Raw genomic sequence first — 26,708 nt, 5'->3', positions numbered from 1 at the left:
CGCCCAGGCGCCAGCCGGCGCCGCTAGGAGCCGAGTCCCGGGAACTTGGGGCCGCAGGGAGGTGAGCGCGGGGCGACGGGCGAGGCCGGGTTCGCGGCAGCCGGACTCCGGGCCCCGGAGGGGCCGTGGGGTCGCGCCCGAGCATGCCCTGGGGCGGCGGTGCGCGGCCGGCAAAGGGGCCGGCGCTGCGGGTCACTCGGGCCCCACGTGGGCCGAGCCCGAGGCCAGAGGCCGGGGCTCTACTCGAACGGGGCCGCTGGACCGGGTCTCCCGGCCCCTGGGACTCAGCTCGGACAAGACGCCTCAGGGGTCCCTGGGCCACGGGTCACCAGAGGTGGGGGCATTCCGATTGGGCAGAAGTTTAAAGTCCCGGGAGGAAGAGAGGGGACCGCCCCAGGGCAGGACTGCGCAGTCCCGCCTTCCTCCCAGAAGCGCCTGGAATTCATACCTTCCCCTCCCCACCCCTTTCTCCTGGGTGAGCGGCCGCGGTCGGGGCGGAGTTTGTCCATTCAGTCTAGCAGAGGTGGAAACAGGTGCGGGAGGGTGGGCTCACAGCCAGGCTGGACCAGAGCTCAGAAATTGGACCCAGGACTCCTGACTTCCGGACAGAGGGGCTTGGAAAGGCTGCCCCTCCTCCGTTCCCCCAGGGCACTGTGTTGGGTTAGAGAGGAGTATGTCCCTAGAGTATAAACCCACCACCCCAGAGCGGAGGGGAGCCCAGGTCTCAGCCTAACTGGGTGAAAGGCCAAGGGGGAGGCCTCGAATTGGAGCCCCTAAGAGGGAGTGTCTAAGGAGGGGAGGGCTTGCGGGTTTGACCCCACACGTGGACTGGCTTCTCTTTCCCAATGGCTATAGATTTAGGACCCTGTGTGGGTGGCATAATGAGCCCAGAGTCTGTGTTATGTTACTGTCACTTGCTGTAGGTAAAGCAAAGAGTGGAAAGTGAAGCTTTTTTTTTTTTTTGCGGTACGCGAGCCTCTCACTGTTGTGGCCTCTCCCGTTGCGGAGCACAGGCTCCGGACGCGCAGGCTCAGTGGCCATGGCTCACGGGCCCAGCCGCTCCGCGGCATGTGGGATCCTCCCGGACCGGGGCACGAACCCGTGTCCCCTGCATCGGGCAGGCGGACTCTCAACCACTGCGCCACCAGGGAAGCCCGTGAAGCTTCTTTTAAAGCAGTGGTCCTCAGCAGGGGGTGACTTTTGCCTGCCAGGGGACTTTCGGCAGTGTCTGGAGACATTTTGGTTGTCACAACTCCGGGGAGGGGATCTAGGGTGTAGAGGCCAGGGATGCTGCTAAACACCCCACAGTGCACGGGGAAGCTCCCACCACGAAGAATTACTCAGCCCAAAGTGTCAGTAGTGCTGTGCTGAGGTTGAGCAACCCTGGCGCAGTACCCGGGCCACCAAGTTACTTCTCATTGACTGCCCCTCCCTGCCTCAGTTTCCCCAGGGGTTAGAGGAGGAACTTGGAATAAGCCTAAATGAGATAAGCGGTAAGGAGGTGTGAGGGCAGTTACGCCCTAGCAGTAGGCCTCCCTTGGTGCCACAAGCCGGCCTCTTCCCTGCTTAAACCATGAGCCCTGCGGGAAGCAGTTCTCGGTGCTCTGGGGGAGGCGCTGGGAACAGGGGCCCTCTCACAGCTCTGTCCTGGAGTGTTTCGCCCCTCGGGCACCTCCCACGCAGGGTGAACCAGGGCAACCCTGGAGGTCAAATACCCCTGTGGGGGGCCGGGGCGCGAGCTCTGTTCTCATAGGTTTTCCCAACGTTGGATTGCTAGGTGGGCCTGGACACCTGACGCCATGTGACCAGCTGTAATTTTCCCTTCTGAACCCACACCTGACTCCTCAGTCACTTACACCAGGAAAATAACATCTGAGGAATAACAGGGCGCCTAATTCCTTGCGGCTCCCCAATCTGCTTCCCTCCTGCAGTAGGAAGTTCCACCGTGGCTGTGGGAACCCTGGGTGAGACAAGAGGCCTGGGGTGGGCCCAGCTGCTGGTGGAGTGATGCGCCCCCTGCTCGTGGTGTTAGCTCAGCACCAGTGAGAGATGGAGGACAGCAGAGCCACAGGCCTGGGGTTCCCCCGGTAGGCATGACTGAATTATTTGGGTTGGACTCGAGGAGTATGCTCCCGCTTTGTAGGGAATTGGGGCGGGGGGCTGTCACAGAGGGGCAGGATGGGATGAAGCAGCCGTTCATGCCCAGGAGCCCAGGCCACCTCACTGCCCTCCCTTCCCACTTCCTGACAATATCCATCCCTCCCTCCCCCCACCACCATGTTCACTTCAGGACCCTGGCCTCCTGACCTGGGAACCCTGGTGGGGTCAGACGGCAGGTCGCAGTTTCTGGTTTGACTTTTGCTTTTTGGGGTTTCTTTTGGTCTTTTAAGTTTAAAAGGCTGGAGTGAGACTTTCATCTGTTCAGCTGGAAAAAAAACAACCCCGTAATAGTGACCCCCATCTGTTGTGTGCCTCTCAAGGCACAAAGCAGCATTCAGACTTGGACAGAGCTGTTCAGGAAGTAATTGTCAGGGCCTGACATTGAACCTGGGCTGTCTGTTCCCAGGCCCAGCCCTAAAACCTGCTGCCACCTACCAGCAAGAGTACCAGGTGACTCCTACCTGATGTGCTCATTTCTGAGCTGCAGCCATACCTGGTGTAACCCACACGCACATATGCACACAGGCACACGCTCATTGCCTAGATGGGGACTCCTGGCCCTCGAAGAGGAGGAATAATCACACCGGAAATGCACTGTGGGAGCAGCTGGGGTCCGAGCCCAGCTCTGGGTCAGTGGTGGTGTTTTCACTGTGGCCAGAGCTCTTCACAGGGTTCCTGTTGATTTGCTGTGCACACTTGTCCCCAGGCGAGACCCCAGATGAGAGCAGGAAGTCAGGGGTGTATGTTTGTGCGTGTGACTGGGATGAGCCACCTGGCGCCTCCCTTTGGGTCAGGATGAGCGGTTGCGGGATTGGGGTGGCCTCGGCCCCCTGCCTGCCACCTGGTGCAGCATCAGGGGAGATGTACTCTCCAGGTTGCGGTTCCCCTTGGGTCTCTGTGACACCCACTTTGGAGCAGGCCTCAGTTTTGCCCCGGCCAGTGGGGATTTCCAGAGTGAGCTCACGCCTCTGCTCCCAGTTTCCCATCCGGCTGGGCCAGGCCGGGGGAGGAGTGGCGGGGACGTCAGTGCAGGCTGACCTAGCGCGTGGGGACCCCGGCAGGGAGGCTGCCGTGCCAGGGCAGCTCTCAGGACTGGCATAAAGGAAATAGTTTCTTCTCAACTTCAGGGCAGTATAGACAGCCACTGTGTCCACATTCCCTCATGCAGTAAGTTTATCCAGGGGCCCAGATGCAAGACTTGAGGTTTCAAAGCTACGGGAAGGCACATTCCAAGCCCCTCTAGGAAAGTGTTTGGAGCTAAGCGGGCAGGGCAGACGAGGTGGGCCATCAGGGTCGCTGGTCTGGAGGGTGAGGGGCAGCAGTGGGAGGGGGTGATTCCCAGCTTGGGGAGCCAGGCCCAAAGGCTGGCAGGCACCTGGGCTATGAGAGTGTGGTCAGTAGGATGGGGGTCACTTAAGTAGTCTGTGCCTCAGTTTCCCCAGTGGGCTCACAGTAGTCTGCTTGGGAGGGTTGCTGTGAGGATTCCAGTGGCGACTCATGTAAAGCCTGGGCAGGTGCCCGGCTGCACTAAGAATGCAGTGGGCGAGCTGTCACAGTAACAGGAACGTGTCTGTGTGCCCTGGCACAGACTCATGGTGATGCCAGAGGTCTTACCTCGTCTCTTGAGCTGTTGGGAGGAGGAGGTGAGAACATACTGCAGAACGGCAGCACTGCTGTTATCCTGCAGAAGTGGCTGTGTCTGGGGGGGAGGGGACCCCCAGCACCACGGAGGCCATGGGAACAGTGGGTGGGTTTCCATCTGGGAGTGGGGGATCAGGCTGTGAACTGCTGGCCCCCGCCCTCCAGCATGTGCGTCATGACGGTGGGGGTGGTGGTCGTGGAGGCCGTGTCCTTCAGCCCTTGCTCCCTCTGGCCGGGCTTCTTGGAGCTGGGAGCGGGGTAAGCTTGGTTTTCTCTGCCTCCCACGTGTGGCCCCGGAGCTTGTGGCGAGAGGGTCCTCAGGTGGTCCTGCCCGGCTGCCAGCAAGAAGCACCTTTTCCCTCTCCTGGTGGCTCTCCCCAGGTCATGCCTCTAGTGTGGGCCCCAAAGGCCTGGAAGAGAAGGTGGGAGAGCTGCCGTGGGACCGGGCAGAGGCAGGACTTGGAACTGCAGTCTGGCCTGAGCCCTGGCTGTTTAGCTCATGGCTTTATCAGCCAATGACAATCGTGAGATAAGGACAAGGGTGAGAGGATGCTTGTGAAAGTCCTTAGATAAGCTGGGAAGTGGCATCAGGCCTTAGGTGATGTCATTTCTGCTTGGCGGGCTGGGAGGGACTCATGAGTCAAAGGCCTGTGCACCTAAAACTCGTCCGCAGCGCCTGAGTCACCACCCCACTGCCCGTTCTTTTGCCACTTTGCTCGACCAGTTCCGAGGTGGCAGGAGGCCACAGCCCCACCACGTAACTATGTAACCTTGGACAGGGGACTTCACCTCCTTGAGCCTCAGTCTCCCCACCTGTCAAACAGAGATCTGTCACCTCTGGAACTCTTGGCTCAGATGTAGAAACCAAGTGAGCGATGGTGGCAGAGGTCAGCTGGGAATAATAGAAGCTACCAGTTACCAGCCACCAATTGTGTCCCAGGCACTGTTCACTCATGATCTCGTGTCATCCCTGGGGATGGAGGCTGCATCATATCATTTTGCATCAGAGGAAACTGATGCTCAGAAGTGATAACTTGCCCAGTCTCCCAGTGGGTAGGTGGCCAAGCCAGGGTTTAAGCCCTGTCTCCAGCTCCCCAGCCCTCATTTCTCAACAAGAGAACCCATACAGCTCCAAAGCAAGATGCGGGGATGGGGTTGGTGACGTGTGTGGAGAGCTCCCGTGGTCTGAGTGGCCTGGATGGCCCACGTCCATGTGCCCCGAAGCCCTCGCAGCAGCCTTTGGGGCTGGGGCCAGCCTCTTCCAGGGAAGGAGCAAAGCCCCAGGGCAGGATTGTGGGAAGTCTGGTTTATTAGCTCCTTAATGACTGTTTACAAGCTGAAAAGTGTTTGCCTGGCATGTTCCCTCCCTGCTGACAGCCGACCTGGGCCTCCAGAAGTGAGGGGCACCCAGCGCCCTGTCCTGAGTGTGTTGAGGTGAGGGACTCAGGGCAGCCCAGGGCCTGACTTCCGGCTGAGTGACGTTGGGTGAGGTGCTTACCTCTCTGTGAGATATGGTCAGACTTTGTCCCTCAGCTGCCTGTGCTCCCAGGGTGACCCCTAGCTAGTGGTGACAAAGCCACCTAGATTTCAGACCCCTGGGAGGCTCCTTAGCGTCTTATGCATAAACGTACTGAGGCTCAGAGATGCCAAGTGGCTTGCCCAAGATCACACAGCGGTTAGGGCTGGGACTCTGACCCTGTGCCTCCCCCAGCTGGACAGTGTTTTCATTGTCTGGGGCCAGGCCACGAGGAGTGGGTGGAAGTTGGGTGGACTCCACCCTTGCAAGCACGGGACAGAGGCCTGCTCTGTGTGCCGAGGTTAGTCGTGTCTGGAAACAGCCTGGTCGCACCTCGGGGTGTGGGAGCCCCAGCAGGAGTGAGGTGGGCCTCTCCTGCTCCCCCACCCATGCTGCACCCCATTCTCCCCCACCACTGAGCATGTGCTAAGCCTCTGCTAAGCCTCTGCCTGTTCCGGTGGAAACCCAACTCCCACTACTTCAAGATCCCAAGAGAGGCAAGTCCTCATGAGTGTTTGGAGCAAAGCCTGGTTCACCTCACACCTGGGACAGCGTGGTGCGCAGAGGTGCTGACCCCTCTCCAGGATCCCTCCTGTGCCCTGGTGTCTGGCCTGGAAGGACCAGAGGCTTCTGGGCCCCTAGGGGCCACTTCTGACTCCTGTCCTTCACAGCAATGCTCAGGGAACAGCAGGGTTGGGACAGAATAGGCCACCTTCCCAAAGGAGGCCGGGCTGCTGGGTAGAAAATCCTAGGACCCGGCCACTCTGCTCCCTTCCCGCTGTTGTCCTTAAGCTGCCATCGGCCCCCAGGCTCTGGAAGCCGCTACTGCCTGGGGTCTGGAAGGTCTCTGCTCAACTGCTCTCCCCTGATCTGCTTCCATCAGCAGCTTCTGGAGTCCATAGATTCCCAGAGGGGCCTCTGGGAGGGCACCACGGTGGACAGGGCCCAGCATTGTGGTCAGTTGGGGAGATCTGGTGCCGCTTCCACTTCCAATAATGCCTGTCCCTGTATGTTGCCAGCAGCTGCCACACCTTAGGCCGTGGGGACATGGGGCTCAGGCACTCCCAGCTGGGTTTCTGGAATTGGGGTCCCCACAGAATATGGGGGTATTCACATCGCTGCCAGCCCCGCTGACGTGTGGTCCTGAGAAAACCTCCGGGCGGAACGGAGTGGGGCTGTGAACATGGCAACCCGTCCTCCTCGCACCCACACGCTCTTGGCGGACACTGGGTTCCAGGCCGCCACCAAGAGCATGTGCCCAGCTCCCGCTTCCCGTGTCTGGGGTCGGCCGTGACGCCCAAGCCACTCTAACTGGGTCACGGGGAGCCCAGAGCCTGGGGTCTGATGGGGAAGGTCACCAGGTCCCTGAACCTGTCCCCAGGTTCTTTATCTTCAAGAGTTTGAGCAAAGCCGTTCGAGGTGGAGGAGAAATCGGGGCCTCCCCAGGCCGGGGCCCTCTGTGAGTGGGGCCTCTCCCTGCGGCTGGAGCACAAACCCACAGGTGGTTTCATTTTTCCTCTCCATTGGGGGCAGCTGGGCTGAAGGGTGGGCGTGCGCTGGGGCAGCCTGTGAAGTGTGTCTGCCGACTGGCACCTCTAGGGAAGTGGCCGCTTGCCAGGAGGGAGAGCGGCCACAGGGACGGCTCCTGCCGGCTTCTGGAGATAGATAGGTGTCCCCTCCCCCCCTGCCTTCTCTAGCTCTGATGATTGGGTCTGGCGCACTTTACTTCCCTCCCTCTTGGTCTGTCCATTTTTTGTCTTCCTAATCCTGCGTGACCCCCAGCTGGGTGCCTTTGCTCCCTCCTGCCCGGCGCTCCTGTCCCCACCGGCTCTCGCCAGGGCAGGGAGGCGTCCTTGGTGAGTCACCGGCCGTGCCGGGCCAGCGGGTAGGGAGCCTGGGCGAGGTTGCAGTCTTTACATAAGCTGCTCCTGCCGGGCCTCGTGGCAGCCGGAGTGGCTCCGAGATCAGCAGAACCAGGGGTTCCGCTGGGGATTGCACCCTGGGCGAGGGCCAGCTTCCTCCTTGCTGCTTTCTAAAAATGACCCAGTTCCCAGAAGGGCTGTGGGGAGGGAAACATCGGGTTTCGGTTTCTGTGACAGGGAAGCCAGGGAGAGAGGCCACTTCCTTGCCCCCTGCCCTCACCCCGACATCCTGTGATTCAGCGGGGGACAGGCAGGTCCCAGCGGCCCTGGCCGCCTCCCTTCCCTGCAGACGGCCTGCCCACCGCCAGCTGGGCGGAACCTCTGGGCCAGGTGGTGGTTTCTTCCCTTCCTCTGTTCAGGGGGCCTGAGGCCCTCCCCGTGTTTCAGAAAGCCTGTTTCCCCTCCTCCAAGGACCCCTCCCTTCTCTCTGTCCCCATTTCTGACCACACGCAGGCTGAGTCCTCGTGTCAGTCGCCTGCTTCCGGCTCATGAGGTCCTCACAGCCGGGGGTATGGAGAATCCATCCACTGTTAGCAAGACCAGGGGAGCTTTCAGAAACCTGCTAGTGTGTCGGTGGCGGGCAGGTAGAGAGGGAAGGCGGGCGCCGGAGCCAGACTCCTCAGGACCGCGGAAGCACACGTGGGGGCAGGTGGGGAGGGGACAGTGGGCCCATGCAGCCTGGGGAGGGGGCACCCTGCCAGCGTGTGCCCTGGTAGTGCTCTGGCGGGGGACCCGCGGGGGAGGCCCGGCTCACCCTGGCCGTGGCTGCCGGGATGGGCTCAGCCGGCCGTGCCCAGCTCCACCCTCTGTGGGGAAACCGGCTTCCCCAGCGGCACCAGCTTGTAGTTTCTGAGTCTGTGTTTCTGCCACATGTGCCAGCTCCTGGCTGCTGCTAAAGGGGTTAGGCTACTGGGTGTGGGCATAGTGGTGGTTCAGACCCTGGGTCGGTCAACCCGTGGGTGCCTCGGGTGATGTGAACTCTCTGCTGCGCTGCTTCTTTGGATATGCACCCCTGCTACCCCATGCTGGACCCCCCTCTCTACCCAGGGCCTTTTGGGGGTCTCCTAGGTATCCTGGGGCTGAAGGCTCTTTTCTGGGGAAGGCCCCACCGAAGCCAAAATTGTTGCGGGCAAGTGACAGTGGCCAGCCGGGTGGGCCAGGCCTTCAAACCCCGCCCCCCCACCCCCCCGCCCATGGTCTGGGCGCCGCCGCAAGCCTGGGGGTCTCAGAGAGCAGCGGATGTGACTGGGCCAGGAGGAAGCCTGGTCCCAGGCTGTCACAGCTTCCTCTGCAGTGAGGAAGCACTTTGAGGGCGCGGGAGGTAAGGGCTGGGCGGGGCGGTGCTCCCAGTGTTCCAGCACTTTTTCTGTCTGGTCTCTGCCGTCTGGGCTGCCCCATGCCCTGGACTTGGGTTACGCAGGTGCCCAGAGTGGGTCCGACGACCACTGCATCTGCCCCGAGCACTTGCCGCCCCCTCCCCCTCCCTCCCTGAGCCCCGAGGCAGGGGCTGGGCTTCTGGTGCACCTGCCTACCATCTCTGCACAAGTTGGGGGCACGCGGCCTCAGGAGCAGGCCCTCCCGTCTGTGGTGGAGAGCGACTGGGGCAAAGTGGTGTGTTTTTGTGCATTTGTTTTTTGGCCATGCCCTGCAGCATGCGGGATCTCAGTTCCCCAAACAGGGATCAAACTTGTGCCCCCTGCAATGGAAGTGCGGAGGCTTAACCACTGGACCACCAGGGAGGTCCCCAAAGTGGTGTTTTTATGCCGAATGTGTGGGCCTCACGTGTGTCAAAGCTGGGCCATCACCTTGTCCAATCCCTTCGCTTAACAGAGAAGGAAACTGAGGCTGTGCCGGTCACGCTGCTTACAGGCCAGGGCTCTCAGCACCGCCCTATGAAGATGGTTAAGTGGCTCCCCGGGAGAATGTGCCCCAGCCCTGCCTCTGCTCTCCAGGGCCGCGCCACTTCTCTTTGGGACCCCTAGGATTTCCCTGGGGTTGGTCCAGTCTCACCAGTCCTTCAGCCTTGGATTGAGTCTGCCCTTCTTCCTGTCAGAAGATTGGGACAGATGCCAGCAGCACGGCAAGTCCTGGGCTACGGGTCCCAGCCAGGGGTGGTATGGCCTTGGAATGGGAGGGCTAGTTGGGGAATCTGGGCTGTGCTGGAGAAGGGGGGAAACAGGAGGTCCTCTAGGGACTCATCCTGGGACAGCATCCTCCATCCTTGGCCGGGCAGTGGTCACAGAGCAGGGGTGGGGCAAGCAGCACTCGGTAGATCCTTCCAGAATGAGCCACCTCCTGGGCTGGCTGCAGGATTCTGGAAGACAGTTTCTGTTCAGGGTCAGTGTGGACCTACCATCTGCAGCCGTGCAGGCGCCCACCCTCTCCCCCGCCTTCCATCCAGTTAGCCATTAACAGGGCTAACTGGGTTGTGGACCCTGTGTTGCCCAGGGGTGGGTGGGAGATACCTACGTGTAGGCAGATCTCTGTAGGATGCTATGAGAAAGTGGTTGATTTTGGCTGGTGGTAACGCGACAGGCTCCCTGGAGGAGATGACACTTTACCCTCCTTAAAGCAGCTGGTAGGTGTTGGCCAGGCAGATGGGGTGGAGCCTGGTGGGCCAGGTACAGGGCCTCAGATGAGAGGAAGCAGGAGCTTGGGGAGCTGTGGGGGATGTGGTGTGTCCAGTGGTGTGGGGGGCAGGTTTTGAAGGGCACTGGTGTTGACTGTGGGGAGATGTAATCAGCTGTGAGCTTCAGAAGGATCCTACCTGCTTGGTGACCTTACCCAAGCTCAAACCTGGCAGCCCCACGCTTACCACCAGCCTTCCTCCACTGCATCCCTCCCTCCTTGGTGCCAGTTTCCAAGGGCAGTGCCCACCTGGTGCCTTCTCACTGTACCCTGGTCCCAGAGGAGGCCAAGCTGGAGGACTTTCTGTGCAGGCGTCCCAGGTGAGGCTGTTGTCTTGGAGCTGTCCGCAGAGTGGTGCAGAGTGGCGTCCGAGGCGCCAGCCAGGCCAGCACCACGTCCCGTCTGTCTGTGATCTCCGAGCGGCCCCATCATCCACGGCCTGTCTGCCCTGGGATGAAGGGTCAGGACTCCCTGCACTAAGCGTAGAAGGGTGATGTCCAGGTCTTGCTCAAGCCTTAAGCAGGGAGCATCCTGGGCCTCCAGCTCTGCCTCAGATCCCTCTCTGGCACCCCCTCCGCACCCAGAGTTCCTCTCACCTGTAGTTGGACGACTTCAACAACCAAGTGAAAGACCCCGCTCTAATATGTAAAGCCAGAGGGGTGCTGCCCCATGGAATCAGAGGGGAGTCCAGACCCTCCCCCGGCCTCCAGTTCACCCCATGGCAGCCCCTTGGGCACCTCTGGGTAACCCCAGCCCGCTGAGGAACACAGTTTGCAAAGTGCTGAAATGCTCGACCAAGTTTCCCTCCAGGCTGGACTCTCTACTCTGTCTCCCTGATAGGAGGCTGTCCAGCCTGAAGTGTACCCCAGCTTTAAGGGGGGGGGGGCGCCTGTTTTCCGAGGAGACTTCAGGCCCTATAGCCAGAGCAGTTTGAGTCCCAGCTGCTCCCCTTCCTGGCTATGTGAGCTTGGGCAAGTTACTCAACCCCTCTGAGCTTCCATTCTTTTTTTGTTTTGTTTTGTTTTTGTTTTTGTTTTTTTTGTTTTTTGTTTTACCATACGCAGGCCTCTCACTGTCGTGGCCTCTCCCGTTGCGGAGCACAGGCTCCGGACGCGCAGGCTCAGCGGCCATGGCTCACGGGCCCAGCCGCTCTGCGGCACGTGGGATCTTCCCGGACCGGGGCACGAACCTGTGTCCCCTGCATCGGCAGGCAGACTCTCAACCACTGCGCCACCAGGGAAGCCCTGAGCTTCCATTCTTATCCACAAAATGAAAGCGATGATAATGTCTATCTCGAAGGGTGTTTTGAGGACAAAGCGGGATAATGCACGCGAAGGGCCGAGGAAGGCCTGGCCCACCTGGGCCCTGACCCTGTCCTGCCCCCGACGGCCCTCGGCGTTCTACCAAGCCGGGGCTGCCGAGCGCTCTGCTACACGGTAATGTCCCCTATGCGGGACTTCTCAAAAACAAAGGCTTGCCCTCGAGTTGTTCACTTTTTTTGCACCAAGCTGCATATGTGGCATCTTAGTTCCCCGACTAGGGCTAGAACCCGTGCCCCCTGCCGTGGAAGCACAGTCTCTTAACCCCTGGACCACGAGGGAAGTCCGCAAGTTGTTCGCTTTTTAATCCTTACTTTTATGTTGTGTGGATTTTACCTTAAAAAAAATTATTAATTTAAAGAACCAAAACATTTCCGAATCATTTGAACACTGCCTTGAATATTTGGCTTACCTTAATTGAAAACAGGTCTTAATCAGAAGATAGCCAATAATGCCTGCGTGTTTTAAAGTTAAATGTTTCTAGTAAAGTTCTGTAGAAACAGGAAAAGAAAGTAGGGACCATCTTGATTATGGTTCCCAGCCCAGAGCCCAGGTCTTTAGGTGGTTTTATTAGGTAAATGCCCAGAGGCTGCTGGCCTCCAGGCCCTCTGAAGCATCTAGCTCATCACCATAAGGGCCTTTACTCCAGGGGGAGGAGGAGGAGAATATATCTCTTAATCCCTCACCTATGAAGCTGGTGGAATTATCCCCATTTTATAGATGAGGAGACTGAGGTCAATAAGATTAAAAGGTGCAGTAGTCCTGACATGCACCCTTGAGCCTGCCCTCCCTTCCTTATAGGCTGTGAGCACCAAGGGAGCTGCCCTGCTTGACCTGGAGCCATCCGTCCATCTTTCCTTCTGTCTCTGCATCCATCCACCTCTCCGCAGAGCTGAGGCTTCACCCTAGAGCATCTGTGCAGAGTGAGGAAAGGACTAGAACATGCTCTAAAGCGCTCTGCGACAAGACCCAGGAAGGTGTGAGCTCAACCCAAACCCTGAAGGTAGGAATCTGGGTAGCCGAGTGGGCTGGACCCCAGGTACCAGCTGCTTTGCTCGCTTGCTTATCTGATTTTCAACAACTACGTCCTAATGCTGCATGGGGGCCAGCACTCTTCTGGCAGTGGAGATGCAGCTGCGAATGAGTCAGAAAGAGGGCAGTGAGGGAGGTGAGCAGGGTGAAGTGATGGAGAGGCACATGGGGTAGAGGGGGAGCTGCCTCAGGCAGCCAGGGAGGGCTGCTTGGAGGAGGTGGCGCTCAAGCTGGGACCAGAATGATGAGAAGGAGCTACCTGCTCTGCTGTGTGATGATCTTATCTGGGGAGGAAGGGAGCAGCAGGGGCAGAGGCCCAACGTTTATGGAGCACCTGCTGGAGACTTTTTTTTAACCAGCTTTACTGAGATATAGTTCACATTTAATTTATGTAATTCACATAAAACTCATCCATTTAAAGCGTACAGTTGAATGGTTTTTAGTATATTCACAGGTGTATGTAACCATCACCACTGTCAACTGTAGAACATTTTCATCATCTCAGAGTGAAACCCACGCCCCTTAGCTGTCATCCTCCAGCCCCCTCCCCCAGCCCTAAGCCACGACTCATCCTTCTGTCTCTATAGATTTGCCTCTTCTGGACTTGTATTTGGACCCCTGGAGTAAGTGGTCTCTGTGTCTGGCTTCTTTCACCTGGCGTAACATCCCCCAGGTTCATCCACACTGTAGCCCGTCTCAGCGTAGCATTCCTGTTCGTGGCTGAGTAATTGTCCACTGTGTGGATTAACACATTTTTTTTATCCATTTGTATGTTTTTTTCCCACAGATTATAGTACACTTTAAAAAAAATCTTAATATTATAGTTGATGTACAATGTGTTAGTTTCAGGTGTACAGCAAAATGATTCAGTTATACGTGTACATTTATCTCTTCTTTTTAAGATTCTTTTCCTATATAGGTTATTACAGAATATTGAATAGAGTTCCCTGTGCTATACAGGAGGTCCTTGTTCATTATTTTATGCATAGTGGTGTGTGTATGTTAATCCCAACCTCCTTATTTATCCCTCCCCCCATCCATTTGTATGTCGGTGAGCATTTGGCTTGTTTATACCTTTGGGCCGCAATGAACAGGCCGCTGTGAACATTCCTGAACAAGTTTCTGTGGCCATGCTGCCTGAGTGTGTGTCATGCGTGCAGTCGTTTGATGCCCAGGACACCTCTCCGGCGGAGCGGGTTATTCCTCCCTCGTAAGGTGAGGACTTGGGTGACCCATGGTCAAGTGCAGGTTAAACCCTGGCCACCCGGCTCCAGTCTGTGCTTTTGACCACAAGCCCTCAGCACCTCCTCACAGAGGCTTGGTAGGTGCGGGGCGGTGAGGGGCCCAGGGTGCCCTGATGGGGTGGGGAAGGAACAAGGAGGAGACAAAGCCACAAAGGGTCCAGAGGCCCCAGTGAGAAGTTTGGACTTTGCTTTAAGTGAGAGCTGGAGATCCTGGCCTAGCGTTGAGCAGGGAGTGATATGGTATGATTTGCACGTTTCAAATGTGGATTCTGCCGCCGTGTGGAAAATGGTCCCGGGGTGGGAGCTCGGGGGGGCAGCAGGTGGAGGAATCTGGAGGCTGTGGTCCTTCAGATGAGAGGCGACGGTGGCTCTTCTAGGAGCTGGACAGAGAGTGGGGAGCGGACAGACTGGGAACAGAGGTGGCTGCTGCCTTGCCCGGCCGTCCCACACCTCGGCGCCCGTCCCATGGCTGGAGGGCTCCTGTGTGACTCTCCCCTGAGTTGGCAGATGGATGTGAGGTCCCTGGCCTTGTGCGAGGGGAGAGAAATCAAACCTGCCCCAGCAGCCTTGGGACGTGGGGAGAGGAAATAGTGAAGGGTTTTAGCAAGAAAAAAGTCACGGGCAGTGTGAGAGATGAAATGGAGAGAATAGATGAGGCGGAGGTGTTAGTTCTGGTGGGTCAAAGGGGGTGTGGGTGTCAGTGGCACCATGATGGCTATGGAAAAGCCCCAGGTGGAGGTAAACTGCTACTTCCTCCTGGCTGGGCCATTTGGCAAGATCCATTGAAATTCAAGATGCAATTACTCTTCAATCCAGAAACTCCACTTCTAGAAGTTCGTCTTGCGATAATACTGGGACAAGTACACACGGTATAGGCAAGAGTGTTCGTTAACACTGGACATGAATCTAAACAACCATCAGTCTGGAATTAAGTAAATCTTGGTACATTCCACTCAGTGAAACCTTCCCAGTCATCAAGAAAGATCAGGTAAAGCTATCTGTCTGCATTGACAGGGAAGGATGTCCACGCTATAGAAGAAAAGGTATGAGTGCGTGTAAAATGTTAAGTACACGTGTCCTTTTCCAAGTGCAGAGAGGCACCTGGAGAGGGGTGCACACCGAGCTCTTTCCTGGAACGTGGGGTGACAGGCGGGCCAGGAGTTCACTTTTCTGCTTTACAGTCTTCTGAGTCTTTTTTTTTTTTTTTGGCAAGGTTCATATATCATCTTTATCATTAAGATATAATATTCTTCCTTTGTGAAAAGAAAAAAGTACCAGACAGGTGGCAGTTTCACTTTCCTTTGAAAGAGGAACCTGCCAACCCTGGGGGACAGGGACCGGTACGGTGGCTTTCTCATCTACCTGGGAATTAGGCTGAGCTGCTCCTTCCTTGCTCAAAGCCCAGGGATCTCTCCTCTGAGAACCACCTGCTCCCTGCACAGCTGTGGGCCCCTTGTCTGTGGGCTGCCTGGAGCCTTTCCCCTTGTCCTCCCCCAAGCCCTGCCCCCAGGACGAAGGCAGGGCTCTTTGGCCAAGGAAGCTGCCTCTGGCCCCCTGGCCTGCTCTGGCCAGGCTGATGAGGTGGCCAAGATCATGGCAGCTCTGCATCCCTGGCCCTCAATGTTCCTTTCTGGGTGAGGTCCTTGCCTGAAGCAGAGAGACTGGAAATGGAACGAGGTGGTGAGCTGGGGACCTCCCAGACCCCTGCTGCCCTGGAATGCAAATGAAGGATGAAAATACACCTTCTCACCCTGCCCCACACAGCCCAGAGTCAGTCTCTGCTTCATGGTTTAGTGTCCAGAGTTAGGTTTTTGTTCTGTTTTGTTTTTTCATTGATATACTTTTATTTGAGAATGTTTAAATCAATACAGAGAAACTAAATTTCAGAGACACTGAATATCATGAGTTTGGATATCATTACTTTATGGTAAAAGAAACACGGAAATTATTTACATGATGAAAGATTTCAGAACTTCAGTGGCAGCTTCACGTGATGCCATTTCGATAGTGACTTATTTTAGTCGACGTATTTTCCAAGAACGTCACCGTCTCTAAAGAAGAAATCATCCTTGTCGTCTAGAACTACTTTGGTGCCTTCATATTCTGGGAGAAGAGATTTATCTCCCACTTTCACACTAACTGGTTGAATCTCTCCACCCTTTCCTTTAGAGCCGGATCCAACAGCTACTACCGTTGCTTGCAGTACTTTTCCTTTGATTTTTCTGGAAGCATAACGCCTCCTTTGGTTACAATTTCGGCTGCACTTCTTTCAACCTTCGCCTCCCTTCCCGGAAATCCAGAGTTAGGTTTGAACCAACTTTCTACAGGTTGTTCTCAGTCTGGGCTGCCTGCCCAGGTACCACCCTGACACCCTGGACTGTCCCCGTGTCCCCTCCTGTCCTGCCGCCTCTTGACACACCTGTGCCCCCTCCCTGTTTCCATTCCAGTTGCCCCACCCCCCCGCCCACCATGGCCTCCGCTGACAAGAATGGCGAGAGCGTCTCCTCGGTGTCCAGTAGCCGCCTGCAGAGCCGGAAGCCACCCAACCTATCCATCGCCATCCCTCCGCCCGGGACCCCGGACCCCAGCGAGCAGGCCAGCATGCTGCCCCAGGTAAGGGAGCAGCTGGGCGCTCGGCGCCCTGCCACCGGCCACCGCTGTGCTCCCATGACACCTTTCGGGCAGTTTCACTTCCCGGAGGAGGGCCTTCTGGAGCCACAGCTGCCCTGTGTCCCTGCTGTAGGCTGTACCCCGTCCTTCCTGGCCCCACACTTCACAGGGGGTGGGCCCTGAGCTCAGTCTCTGTCTCATGGTGGGCCAGGGAAAATAAGAAACACTTGCCGGTTCCGCCGGGAATTGGCTGTTTCCGTTCCCTTGCCCGAGCCCTGGCCCTTCTGTGGGCGGTGGGCTGCCTGTGACTTGGGGGAAGGGGCACAGCGCGCCTGCAGCACCAGCAGCTGGATCCCAGTGCCCAGCTCCTGCGGGGGAACGGGGGGGGGAATCAACGTTGCCAGCAGTCCGGTCCGGACCAGTGTTCCATAAAGAGCTCATTGAGAACTAGCTGCAAAGAGCGTGGGCTAAAAAAAAAAAAAAAGGCTTCCCTGGTGGCGCAGTGGTTGAGAGTCCGCCTGCCGATGCAGGGGACACGGGTTCGTGCCCCGGTCCGGGAGGATCCCACATGCCGCGGAGCAGCTGGGCCCGTGAGCCGTGGCCGCTGAGCCTGCGCGTCCAGAGCCTGTGCTCCGCAACCGGAGAGGCCACAGCAGTGAGAGGCCCGCGTACCGCAAAAAAAAAAAAAAAAAAAAAAGAGCGTGGGCTCCCTGCGCAGCCTGGGGCACCGGGGAGGCTGTCTCATGCCGCCCACTCATGCCAAGGGCTCTTTCAAACATGTAAAGCCAGGCGAGGCCAAGGCTTAGCCACGGCTAAGGCCTAAGGCAGGAGCGCTGGATAGGGAGCTAGGGAAGCGTGTGCTGGGATCGCCGAAGACACTAGAAAATGACGATTTGACCCTCGGAATGAAAGCAGCTTGGGGTAGACTCGGGTCGAGGTTTGTTCTGTCTGGGTCTTCACATTGGGAGCCAGAGCAGAGCCAGCCTGGGATCTGGGCTGCAGGCAGTCACAGCCCATGCTCCTGCCCGCTGTCCACAGAGGCCCAGGAACCCAGCCTTCCTGAAGAGCGTCAGCCTCCAGGAGCCGAGGGCACGATGGCAGGAGGGCGGCTCGGAGAAGCGCCCCGGCTTCCGCCGACAGGCCTCCCTGTCCCAGAGCATCCGCAAGTGAGCACGCCTGCCGCGTCCCCACCTCCTCCCCACCCACCCTGGGCCAGTCAACTCTTGGGACCTGGGCCCTGGGCCCTTCCCGGGAGGCACGGGCAGGCAGCCCATGGTCCAGGCGGGGAAACTGAGGCCCAGGCTGCTCTGTGCCTGGTAGGAAGCCACAGTGAGGAGGCTGAGGGGAGTCAGGGAGCTGGAGGTGGACCCCTGCCCTTCAGAGCAGCTCCCGGGGCCTTCCCAGCTCAGCCCTCAAGCTCTTGACTTGAATCCCCCTCTGCCCATCTGGTTCCTGGGCACCGAACCAGGGGTCAAGGGGAAGCTGATCTGCCCCTCCCACTGCGTACACACACACACGTGCCCCCTTACCTTCCCTGCACACACGCACGTGCCCCGTCACCTCCCCTGTACACACGCACGTGCCCCGTCACCTCCCCTGCACACACACACATGCCCGTCACCTCCCCTGCACACACACGTGCCCTGTCACCTCTCTTGTCACCTCTCTGCGCACATGGCCTTTCTCTCATTGCGGTCGCTCCCCTGTCACACACCTGCCTGCTCCCCACCCCATCTGCTCCCGCAGGGGCACGGCCCAGTGGTTCGGGGTCAGCAGCGACTGGGAGCTGAAGCACCAGCACTGGCAGCGCAGGAGCCTGCGCCACTGCAGCGCCCGCTACGGCCGGCTCAAGGCCTCGTGCCAGCGGGACCTGGAGCTCCCCAGCCAAGAGTTGCCCTCCTTCCAGGGCACCGAGTCTCCAAGACCCTGCAAGATGCCCAAGGTGGGCTCCAGTGGGGGATGCGGGGCGGCAGATGACTTGGCCCAGGGCCCAGTTGACTATGCTCACCACCTCCCTCCTGTCCAGATTGTGGATCCCCTGGCCCGAGGACGGGCGTTCCGCCACACGGACGAGGTGGACCGGCCCCACGCCCCGCACCCACCCCTGACCCCTGGGGTCCTGTCCCTCACCTCCTTCACCAGCGTCCGCTCCGGCGGCTATTCCCACCTGCCCCACCGCAAGAGGATCTCTGTGGCCCACATGAGCTTTCAAGCTGCCACGGCCTTCCTCAAGGTAAAGACACCTCTGCCCATCCTGCTCCCTCTCTCTCCCCAGGCATCTCTCTCTCCAGAGCATCTCTCTCCCCAGGCATCTCTCTCCCCAGAGCATCTCTCTCCCCAGAGCATCTCTCTCCCCAGGCATCTCTCTCCCCAGGCATTTCCCTCCCCAGAGCATCTCTCTCCCCAGAGCATCTCTCTCCCCAGAGCATCTCTCTCCCCAGGCATCTCTCTCCCCAGGCATCTCTCTCCCCAGAGCATCTCACTCCCCAGGCATCTCTCTCCCCAGAGCATTTCTCTCCCCAGGCATCTCTCTCCTCAGAGCATCTCTCTCCCCAGAGCATCTCTCTCTCCAGAGCACCTCTGTCCCCAGGCATCTTCCTCTGTGCCAAGGGCAGTGGTTGCTCCGGGATCCCTGGGCGCCAGACCCACATCCTTCTAGTGGTCCCACTAGAAGTGGTCCACTTCTAGTTGTCCCTAGTGTGGACAGCTGGTTTCTGCACTGACACATAAGGTGGAAAGTAGGAAGTGAAATGTGCAGGCACCACTCACTGACCTGTGTTTACTGAACCTCCTTATGTGCTGGGCACAGGGGCTACAGAGTGAGTTGAGCCAGTGTCACTGCCCTAGAGGAGCCCTCAGCTCGGGTGAGGGCAGGTGTCATCATTCAGTGTGATAAGTGCTGGGGCCCACCCATAGGAGAGGCTGGTGTCAGGGAAGGCACTTGAGAAATATAAGGAAAGGTTTGCCAGGAAGGGAACAGCATTGTCAGCAAGGGGAATGGCCTATGCAAAGGCCTGGAGGTAGGAGGGAGTAGCAGGTGGTTTTAGTGAAGTGTGTTTACAAGAGGAATGGCAGGAGATGGGATCAAAAGGTCAGCAGGGGCCTGGTGTGCCGTGCCAAGAAGCCGGTGGGAATAAGGGTGCAGGATGAGTGGTGGGGTGTCAGGTGCCCAAGCCAGAGGGCCGGAGGTCACCAGGGAGAAGTTGAGAGCCAACCATGTAGAGATTGCTGCAGTCAGGCTACGCAGGAGCCGGAGCCCGGTCCTGGCCTCTCTCGCAGATGCACATGCTCTGGGCAGGGTCCCACCTCCCCAGACAGATGGGCTTGACAGACTCCTTTGGTGTCAGGGGCAGGGGTACCTGACCTGGGCTTGACGCCCATGCTTCTGTCTGGCACAGGGGCGCTCGGTAATGGATGCCGCAGGACAGCGGTGCCGGGTGGTCAAGCGCAGCTTTGCCTACCCCAGCTTCCTGGAGGAGGATGCGGTCGATGGAGCAGAGACATTCTACTCCTCATTTTTTAGTAAGGCAAGCATGGGGTGTGTGGGCCCTCGGGGTCGGGGGACCGGGGTGGGTGGGAGCCAGGAGAGGTCACCCGGCCTCAGTCATGCTCTGCTGGGAGCCCCTGGGATGTCCAAAGGCCCGTCGGTGGGATGGGGGTGCGTCTTTCTGTCGGCAGGGCAAGGACCTGGGGTGAGGAAGGGTGCCAGCCGGGAAAGTCCCCATCAGGGCCCACAAACACGTGCCTTCTACCTCCCTTCCAAAGAGCCTGTCCGGCTTTGTCCTGCCCTTTGATTGAGCTACTGGGGGCAGTGCTGGAGACGGTGACTCCTCACATTGTCTCCTTTTGTGTCCCCGACTCCACACCCACTCCAGGAAGAAATGAGCTCCGTGCCTGACGACGTGTTTGAGTCGCCCCCACTCTCTGCGAGCTACTTACGGGGCATCCCATGCTCGGCCTCCCCGGTCTCCCCCGAAGAGGTGCAGATCCCTCTGTGAGTTCTGGGCAATCCTCCAGGTGGAGGGAGGTGGCACTGTGGAGGAAGAGCCCAACGACCCTGCCAGGGGGCTTTCCTAGACCACAGGTCCCTCCTGACCCCCGTCATGGGATGTGGGAGGGGAGGACACCAGGCTGAGACCACCGTCCTCACCAGGAAGGAGTCTGACCGAGCCCCGGTGCCCGCGGCCAAACGTGGCAAGCGTATCGCATCCAAGGTGAAGCACTTTGCCTTCGACCGGAAGAAGCGGCACTACGGCCTGGGTGTTGTGGGCAACTGGCTGAACCGCAGCTACCGCCGCAGCATCAGTAGCACCGTGCAGCGCCAGCTGGAGAGCTTCGACAGCCACCGGTGAGCCACGCCGGCCTGGGGCCCCGCCCACTCTGTGACAGTGCGGGGAGAGCCACTCCCAGGCGTAGGCCCAGGGGAGAAGGGCTGAGAGCCATCCAGGAGGGCCTGGGAGCTTCCAGGTTCCCCTGGGGCCCCTCCCGAAGCTCCCCTTATTGTTCATCGAGTCTTTGGGTCAGGGGAGCAGGGACGGCCCCTAGGGTCACCCTACAAGCATGCACGTCACCTGGGAAGGGTTGTCGGGTGTTGCTGCCTCTTCTCCACCCTCCCTGCTTTCTGGACCTGCTTCCTCTGCGGGGAGCAGGGCGGGCGGGGTAGGTCAGAGGGGCAGTTAGAAGCTGTGACCACGAGTGAAGGGACTGTGAAGAGGCCTGCACAGAGACCTTGGGGGAAGCCAGAGGATTGGGAAGAGGCCATTCTCAAAGAACGTACAATTAGCAGCAACCTGATAGACATTGGACCCTAAGTTTAAAAAAATTAAGTGATAGCAGGTGTGGTGAGTGTCCTGGAGAAGGAGGACAGAGAGTGGGAGTGAACAACTGGTGGGGGGCAGCGTCCTCAGGAGCAGCAGCAGTTAGCTGGGTGAAGAGAGACGGCAAGGGCATCCCAGGCAAAGGAAGCATCATGTGCAAAGGCCCTGGGGCTGCGGGGATTGGGGTTTGTTCCAGGAACTGCAGGAGGAGAGGAAGGAGGCAGGGAGGTGGGCAGACGTAGCAAGGCCTTGCAACCAGTGGGGAAGGAGCCATGTTAGACTTTATCCCCAGGGCAGCGAGAAGCCATGGAAAGCATTTAAGCTGGGAGAGATGCAGAGAGGTGCATTTTAAGAGTTGCTGTGGAGAAGGATGAGTTGGAGGGGAGTAGTGGAGGATAGGGAGCAGGTGCGAGCTGTTGGCGGCTGGGGCTGAGGGTTGGGATGTGACCTTGGCTCCGCTGACCCAAGGCCTCTGCCCGCAGGCCCTACTTCACCTACTGGCTGACCTTCGTCCACGTCATCATCACACTGCTGGTGATTTGCACGTACGGCATCGCGCCGGTGGGCTTCGCCCAGCACGTCACCACCCAGCTGGTGAGTGGGGCTAGGGAAGGGGGGCTCCGCCCTGGGGATCCTAGCCTCCCCCAAGAGGCGGCAGCATCTTGGGCCACCCAGGCCCTCCCACAGCAACAACCTGGCCCAAGCAGGAGGGTGCTCTGGGCTCACCACTGCTTTGCTTCTCAGCCCCTTCCCCGGAGGCCCTTTCCTGGGACAGAGAAACCCCTGACCCCCCCGTCCTTCCACCTCTGCACCAGGTACTCAGGAACAGAGGTGTGTACGAGAGCATGAAGTACATCCAGCAGGAGAACTTCTGGATTGGCCCCAGCTCGGTAAGGGGCCCAGGCAGGGACAGCATCTCAGCAGGGAGCCTCTGGCCTCTGCCACCCCCGCTGAGCAGGAAGGGGCTTGGCTTGCCTGGAAGCCCCCCTCATCAGGGGCCCCCAGGGGGAGACTCTCAACGGAGCAGCCAGGTCTGGACCCGAGCTCACTCCCCACCACCCTCCGCCCCCAGATTGACTTGATCCACCTGGGAGCCAAGTTCTCACCCTGCATCCGGAAGGACCAGCAGATCGAGCAGCTGGTGCTGCGGGAGCGAGACCTGGAGCGGGACTCGGGCTGCTGTGTCCAGAATGACCACTCGGGCTGCATCCAGACGCTGCAGCAGGACTGCTCGGTGGGGGCAGAGGCCCTCCGACCCCTGCGAGCCCCACCCTGGTCCCCTGCACCATCTCCACTTGCCCCAGCCTGGGGGAGGGGCCCTTCAAGGGCAGTGTCTACGTGGCCTCTGTCCTTCCTCTACCCTCCCTGGCATCACACACCCCTGCACGCAGCTCAGCACAGGGAGGGTGCCAACCTGCCCAGCCCCAGAGCGGTGAAAGCTGGGTCTTGGGAGTGTCAGTGGGGGTGGGGGTCTGGGAGATGAGCCTGAGCCCTGGACAGCAGGGCAAGAGCCCCGGCCCTGGAGGGGCCCTTGCCCACTCTGATGGTGGTGACCTTGTCCTAGCCGTGACCAGCCTGCCTCCATCCTCCAGGAGACTTTGGCCACTTTTGTCAAGTGGCAGGATGATACGGGGCCCCCCATGGACAAGTCTGCGCTGGGCCAAAAGCGGACATCGGGGGCCGTGTGCAACCAGGACCCCAGGTACAGTCCCGGGAGACCCACAGCTGAGCTGAGGAGATGGGGCTGAGCATCATGTGGTCTGTGCCACCCACGGGGATGTTGGCCAGTGGGCGTGGCAGGCTGGGGATGTCGTGGCCCCTCATTTTGCCCCCTCCGACCTCTGCTTCCAGAACCTGCGAGGAGCCGGCCTCCAGTGGTGCCCACATCTGGCCCGATGACATCACCAAGTGGCCGGTGAGTGTCCAGTGGGGAGAGTGGTCCGGGAAGGGTGGGGAGGGCCTGCGTGCTGCTGCACAGCCCTAGCCGCTGCCTGTGCCCCTCCTGGCAGATCTGCACGGAGCAGGCCAAGAGTAACCTCTCGGGCTTCCCGCACATGGACTGCCAGATTCGGGGCCGCCCCTGCTGCATCGGCACCAAGGGCAGGTGAGCCGGCCTGGGCCCTGGGCCCGGAGCCCCTGTGCTCCCCCTCTGTCACCCACCGCCCAGCTGGCGTCCTCCCTCCCCACTCAGGGGCCGTCCGTGGTGTGGGCAGGTTCCTGCAGAGGGGCACCGCGTCCTCCCAGTGGTGCCTGCTGTGGCCGGGCACTGGGCACTAGGTGGGGGCGGGCAGGACTCAGGGCCCTGGCGTTCGCCTTGCCTCCCTGTCCCCCAGCTGTGAGGTCACCACTCGGGAATACTGCGAGTTCGTGCACGGCTATTTCCACGAAGAGGCCACGCTCTGCTCCCAGGTGAGGTGGGGTCTGGTGGGGCCCTGGGCACGAGCAGCCAGGTGCAGCAGCCTGTATGCTCCCCTGCAGCGGGTATCTGGTCCTGTCCCCTACATCGGGGCCTCGGACCCAGCGGGATCCTAGGCGCTGACTGCTGTGCTCTCACCCCCAGGTGCACTGCTTGGACAAGGTGTGTGGGCTGCTGCCCTTCCTCAATCCTGAGGTCCCAGATCAGTTCTACAGGCTCTGGCTGTCTCTGTTCCTCCACGCTGGGTAAGAGGTGCCTCGCTGCCCACCCCCCAGACCCCTGTGGTGCCCACCCACCTGGACTCCCGGAGGAGGGGCCCCTGGGCCAGGGCGCAGCTGGCATGACCTGCCAGACCCCGCTGCTCCCGAAGTCGCTGGCTGGCAGACGGGGCGGGGGGCTGATGCCCGGTGTGTCCCCGCCCAGCGTGGTGCACTGCCTCGTGTCTGTGATCTTCCAAATGACCATCCTACGGGACCTGGAGAAGCTGGCCGGCTGGCACCGCATCGCCATCATCTTCATTCTCAGCGGCATCACCGGCAACCTTGCCAGTGCCATCTTCCTCCCGTACCGCGCGGAGGTAGGGACTCAGGATGCGGCAGGGAGGGCTAGCTCTACTGCTTCCACGCCTCCCGCCTGGCTTGGCCTGAGGGACGCACAGCCCCTGCCACGTCAGGCTCAACAGCGGATGGACAGCTAAGCTGGGGGCTTCCCGGCCAATTCCTTAGTCCATCCCGAGGCGCGAGGGAGCAGTGATGCCCCTGGGTCACGTGTAGAGGTCACCTCCAGGAAGACCTGGACCCCGTCCCTCACTCTGCCTCTTTGCTTCATTTCTTTCCGTGACCATGACCACCGCCTGCAGCGCGTCCCATAGCTGTGAGTTGGGCCATATGAAGTTGCCCTCGTGCAACCGTTCTTGACCCAAAGAAACGGCAGTGTTTTGATCAGCCAGCCTCACGCTGTGGCTTGTTCAGTGTCTGTCTGTCCCTCCCCACGTGCGCTGCCTGGAGCAGTCTGTCTTGCTTATGGCACTGGGCATGCGCGTAGTAGGTGCTCAGTGTCGCAGAAAGGGTGGGTGGAACGAGCCCAGCTTTGTTCCAGCAGCTCCAGCTGCACCTCTCCTGCCCCCCGGTCGTCAGGTTCGGGGTCCCCACCCTGGGAGGGGCTCACGGAGAGGATGACCCAGGTCCTGGGCCTCCAGCCCGGCTGTGCCCAGGCCTCCCCACAGGCTCCCACGTGGCACCCGGAAGTGACCCTGTCCCCTCCCCATCCACCCACCGCAGGTGGGCCCGGCAGGGTCGCAGTTCGGCCTCCTGGCCTGCCTCTTCGTGGAGCTCTTCCAGAGCTGGCAGCTGCTGGAGCGGCCCTGGAAGGCCTTCCTGAACCTGTCGGCCATCGTGCTCTTCCTGTTCATCTGCGGCCTCCTGCCCTGGATCGACAACATCGCCCACATCTTTGGCTTCCTCAGCGGCCTGCTGCTGGCCTTCGCCTTCCTGCCCTACATCACCTTCGGCACGAGCGACAAGTACCGCAAGCGCGCCCTCATCCTCGTGTCGCTTCTGGTCTTCGCCGGTCTCTTCGCCTCGCTGGTCATCTGGCTCTACGTCTACCCCATCCACTGGCCCTGGATCGAGTACCTCACCTGCTTCCCCTTCACCAGCCACTTCTGCGAGAAGTACGAGCTGGACCAGGTGCTGCACTGACCACCTGCCTGGCGGGGCTGGCACGGCTGCTCCCACGCAGCGCTGAGGACATGGAGACTGTGCCCGGGCCAGGCTGCCTGCCTGCACAGCGCCCACCCCCGCTCCAGACACCCTGTGGGGCCGGCCCTGCTCCCAGGAGCTCTGCCCCCAGGAGAGGCTGAGTCTGCGGGAGACGGTCATCAAGGGCGGCTCCTTGGGGGACTGAGGGCCCCCTTCCCCAGGCCTGGGCTGGGGGACACTCCGAACATGTGTTTCTCTGCAGCTCAGGGCCCAGGCCCTGACATCACCCTGCTCCCCTGCTGTCAGGACCACTTCCTGGGGGGTGGGCTCCTTTCTTCCCAAGGTCCTGGGCTGCTGCCCATCTCCCACCTCTGGCTCTGCTGGTACGTTCCCCCTCCCCGTTGCTGTGAGCCTGCCCTTCCTGGGGACCTGGCTGGGGTTCCCACCAGGTTCCCAGCCCTGCCTGGCCACGGCCCCTACCTGTTTCCCCTCCCATCTCTGCCCTGTGAATCCATGCCCTGCACTCATCCGTGGCCTGGTGAGCCTGCCCACGAGGCTCCGGGTCCAAACCTTCTGGGACAGGGTTTGGCAGTGGCCTGGGGCAGAGAAGGAGCAAAGAGACACAGACCGGCAATCCGAGAGCCTCCGCTGAGCTCAGCAAACAGAGGCTGAACCTGCCCCGCACCCAGGCCCCCCAGCCCCTCCCAGCCCAGTCCCTTCCTTCAAGTCAGTGTTCTGCCTCCTGGGGCTGGACTGACGCCAGCCAGCCAACCATCCTTTGCCTCACTCCTGCCCAGGTGAGGGCAGGGCCACCCCAAGGACCCGGGTCCAGGGGTTGTCCAAGGTCAATCAGGCCTTTTTTTTTTTTTTTTTTTTTTTACCAGTTTATATTATGGTCCTAATTTTTTTTAAAGTAACGCTAACTTTGTATGGACGATGTCTGAAATGTATTAAATGATATTCTTTAAGAAAGTATCGTCTTTTGACCTCCAGCCTCGCATAGAATAAAAACTGGAACTTTATTTTGGGAGTGGGGGGTGGCAGGGTCAGCCGTCAGGAGCTAGGGGGCAGGGGCTTGGCCCAAAGGGACAGTGGATGCCTGTGGGTCTTGTGGGAGATTTGGTTGGAGAAGAAGCCAGGTTGGGGTCACATGGAGGGGCTCAAGGGGGCCCTTGAGAAGGTGGTGTCAAATCTTTAGACCCCTGCGTTCCCCAAGCCCCATCAGGGGTCTGGCTGGGTGGAGGGGAGGGCCGTCCTGGCAGAAGCAGTGCGGTCCATTCCCTGCGCCCCCCAGCCCTTCATCCCACACCCCGTGGGACAGAGGACCCACAGTAACCGTGGGTGCCCAGGGTGGGTGGGTGGGGAAGCTGGGAGGTGGCCCCTGCCCTTCCCTGCTCCCGGCTGCCTCCATTCCAGGGATGAGGATGGGAAGGGGCAGCCCTGGGCCTGGGGGAATAAGGGCCCCCTGGGCACCCGGCTCCTTTGGTGAGGACGCTGAAGCAGGGCTGCAGGCCGCCTCCCACTGTCCCCAATTCACCCACCCAGCCACGTGTGGGCACAGTTTGGATGCAGGGGGTCCAGGAGGCCTCGCGTGGACAGACTGGAGGATACAGCACTCGTGCCCCAGCAGGGCAGCCTGGGCCGGGAGCAGCCGCCCCGCCCTCTCTTTATTTCACCCCCACCCCCCACCCCAGGACCCTCTG

The 26,708-nt window shown here is 59.8% G+C and overlaps 1 protein-coding gene across 1 annotated transcript; it reads left to right on the top strand.

The window, feature by feature from the left end:
• On the top strand, positions 1-25,799 carry RHBDF2 (rhomboid 5 homolog 2). The gene is made up of 19 exons (XM_030837773.3): positions 1-61; positions 11,988-12,189; positions 15,910-16,075; positions 17,111-17,238; positions 17,819-18,014; positions 18,099-18,305; positions 19,471-19,599; positions 19,948-20,066; positions 20,226-20,420; positions 21,372-21,483; positions 21,705-21,779; positions 21,962-22,123; positions 22,482-22,591; positions 22,741-22,804; positions 22,899-22,993; positions 23,223-23,298; positions 23,450-23,550; positions 23,729-23,882; positions 24,586-25,799. The coding sequence occupies exons 3-19, from the start codon at positions 15,932-15,934 to the stop codon at positions 25,003-25,005; spliced, it is 2,487 nt and encodes an 828-aa protein (XP_030693633.1). The 5' UTR covers positions 1-61; positions 11,988-12,189; positions 15,910-15,931; the 3' UTR covers positions 25,006-25,799.
• Positions 25,800-26,708: the final 909 nt, after the last annotated feature.

The sequence above is a fragment of the Globicephala melas genome, chromosome 20 (assembly GCF_963455315.2).
Source record: "Globicephala melas chromosome 20, mGloMel1.2, whole genome shotgun sequence".
Taxonomy (NCBI): domain Eukaryota; kingdom Metazoa; phylum Chordata; class Mammalia; order Artiodactyla; family Delphinidae; genus Globicephala; species Globicephala melas.
This window is presented reverse-complemented; position numbering and strand designations above follow the sequence as displayed.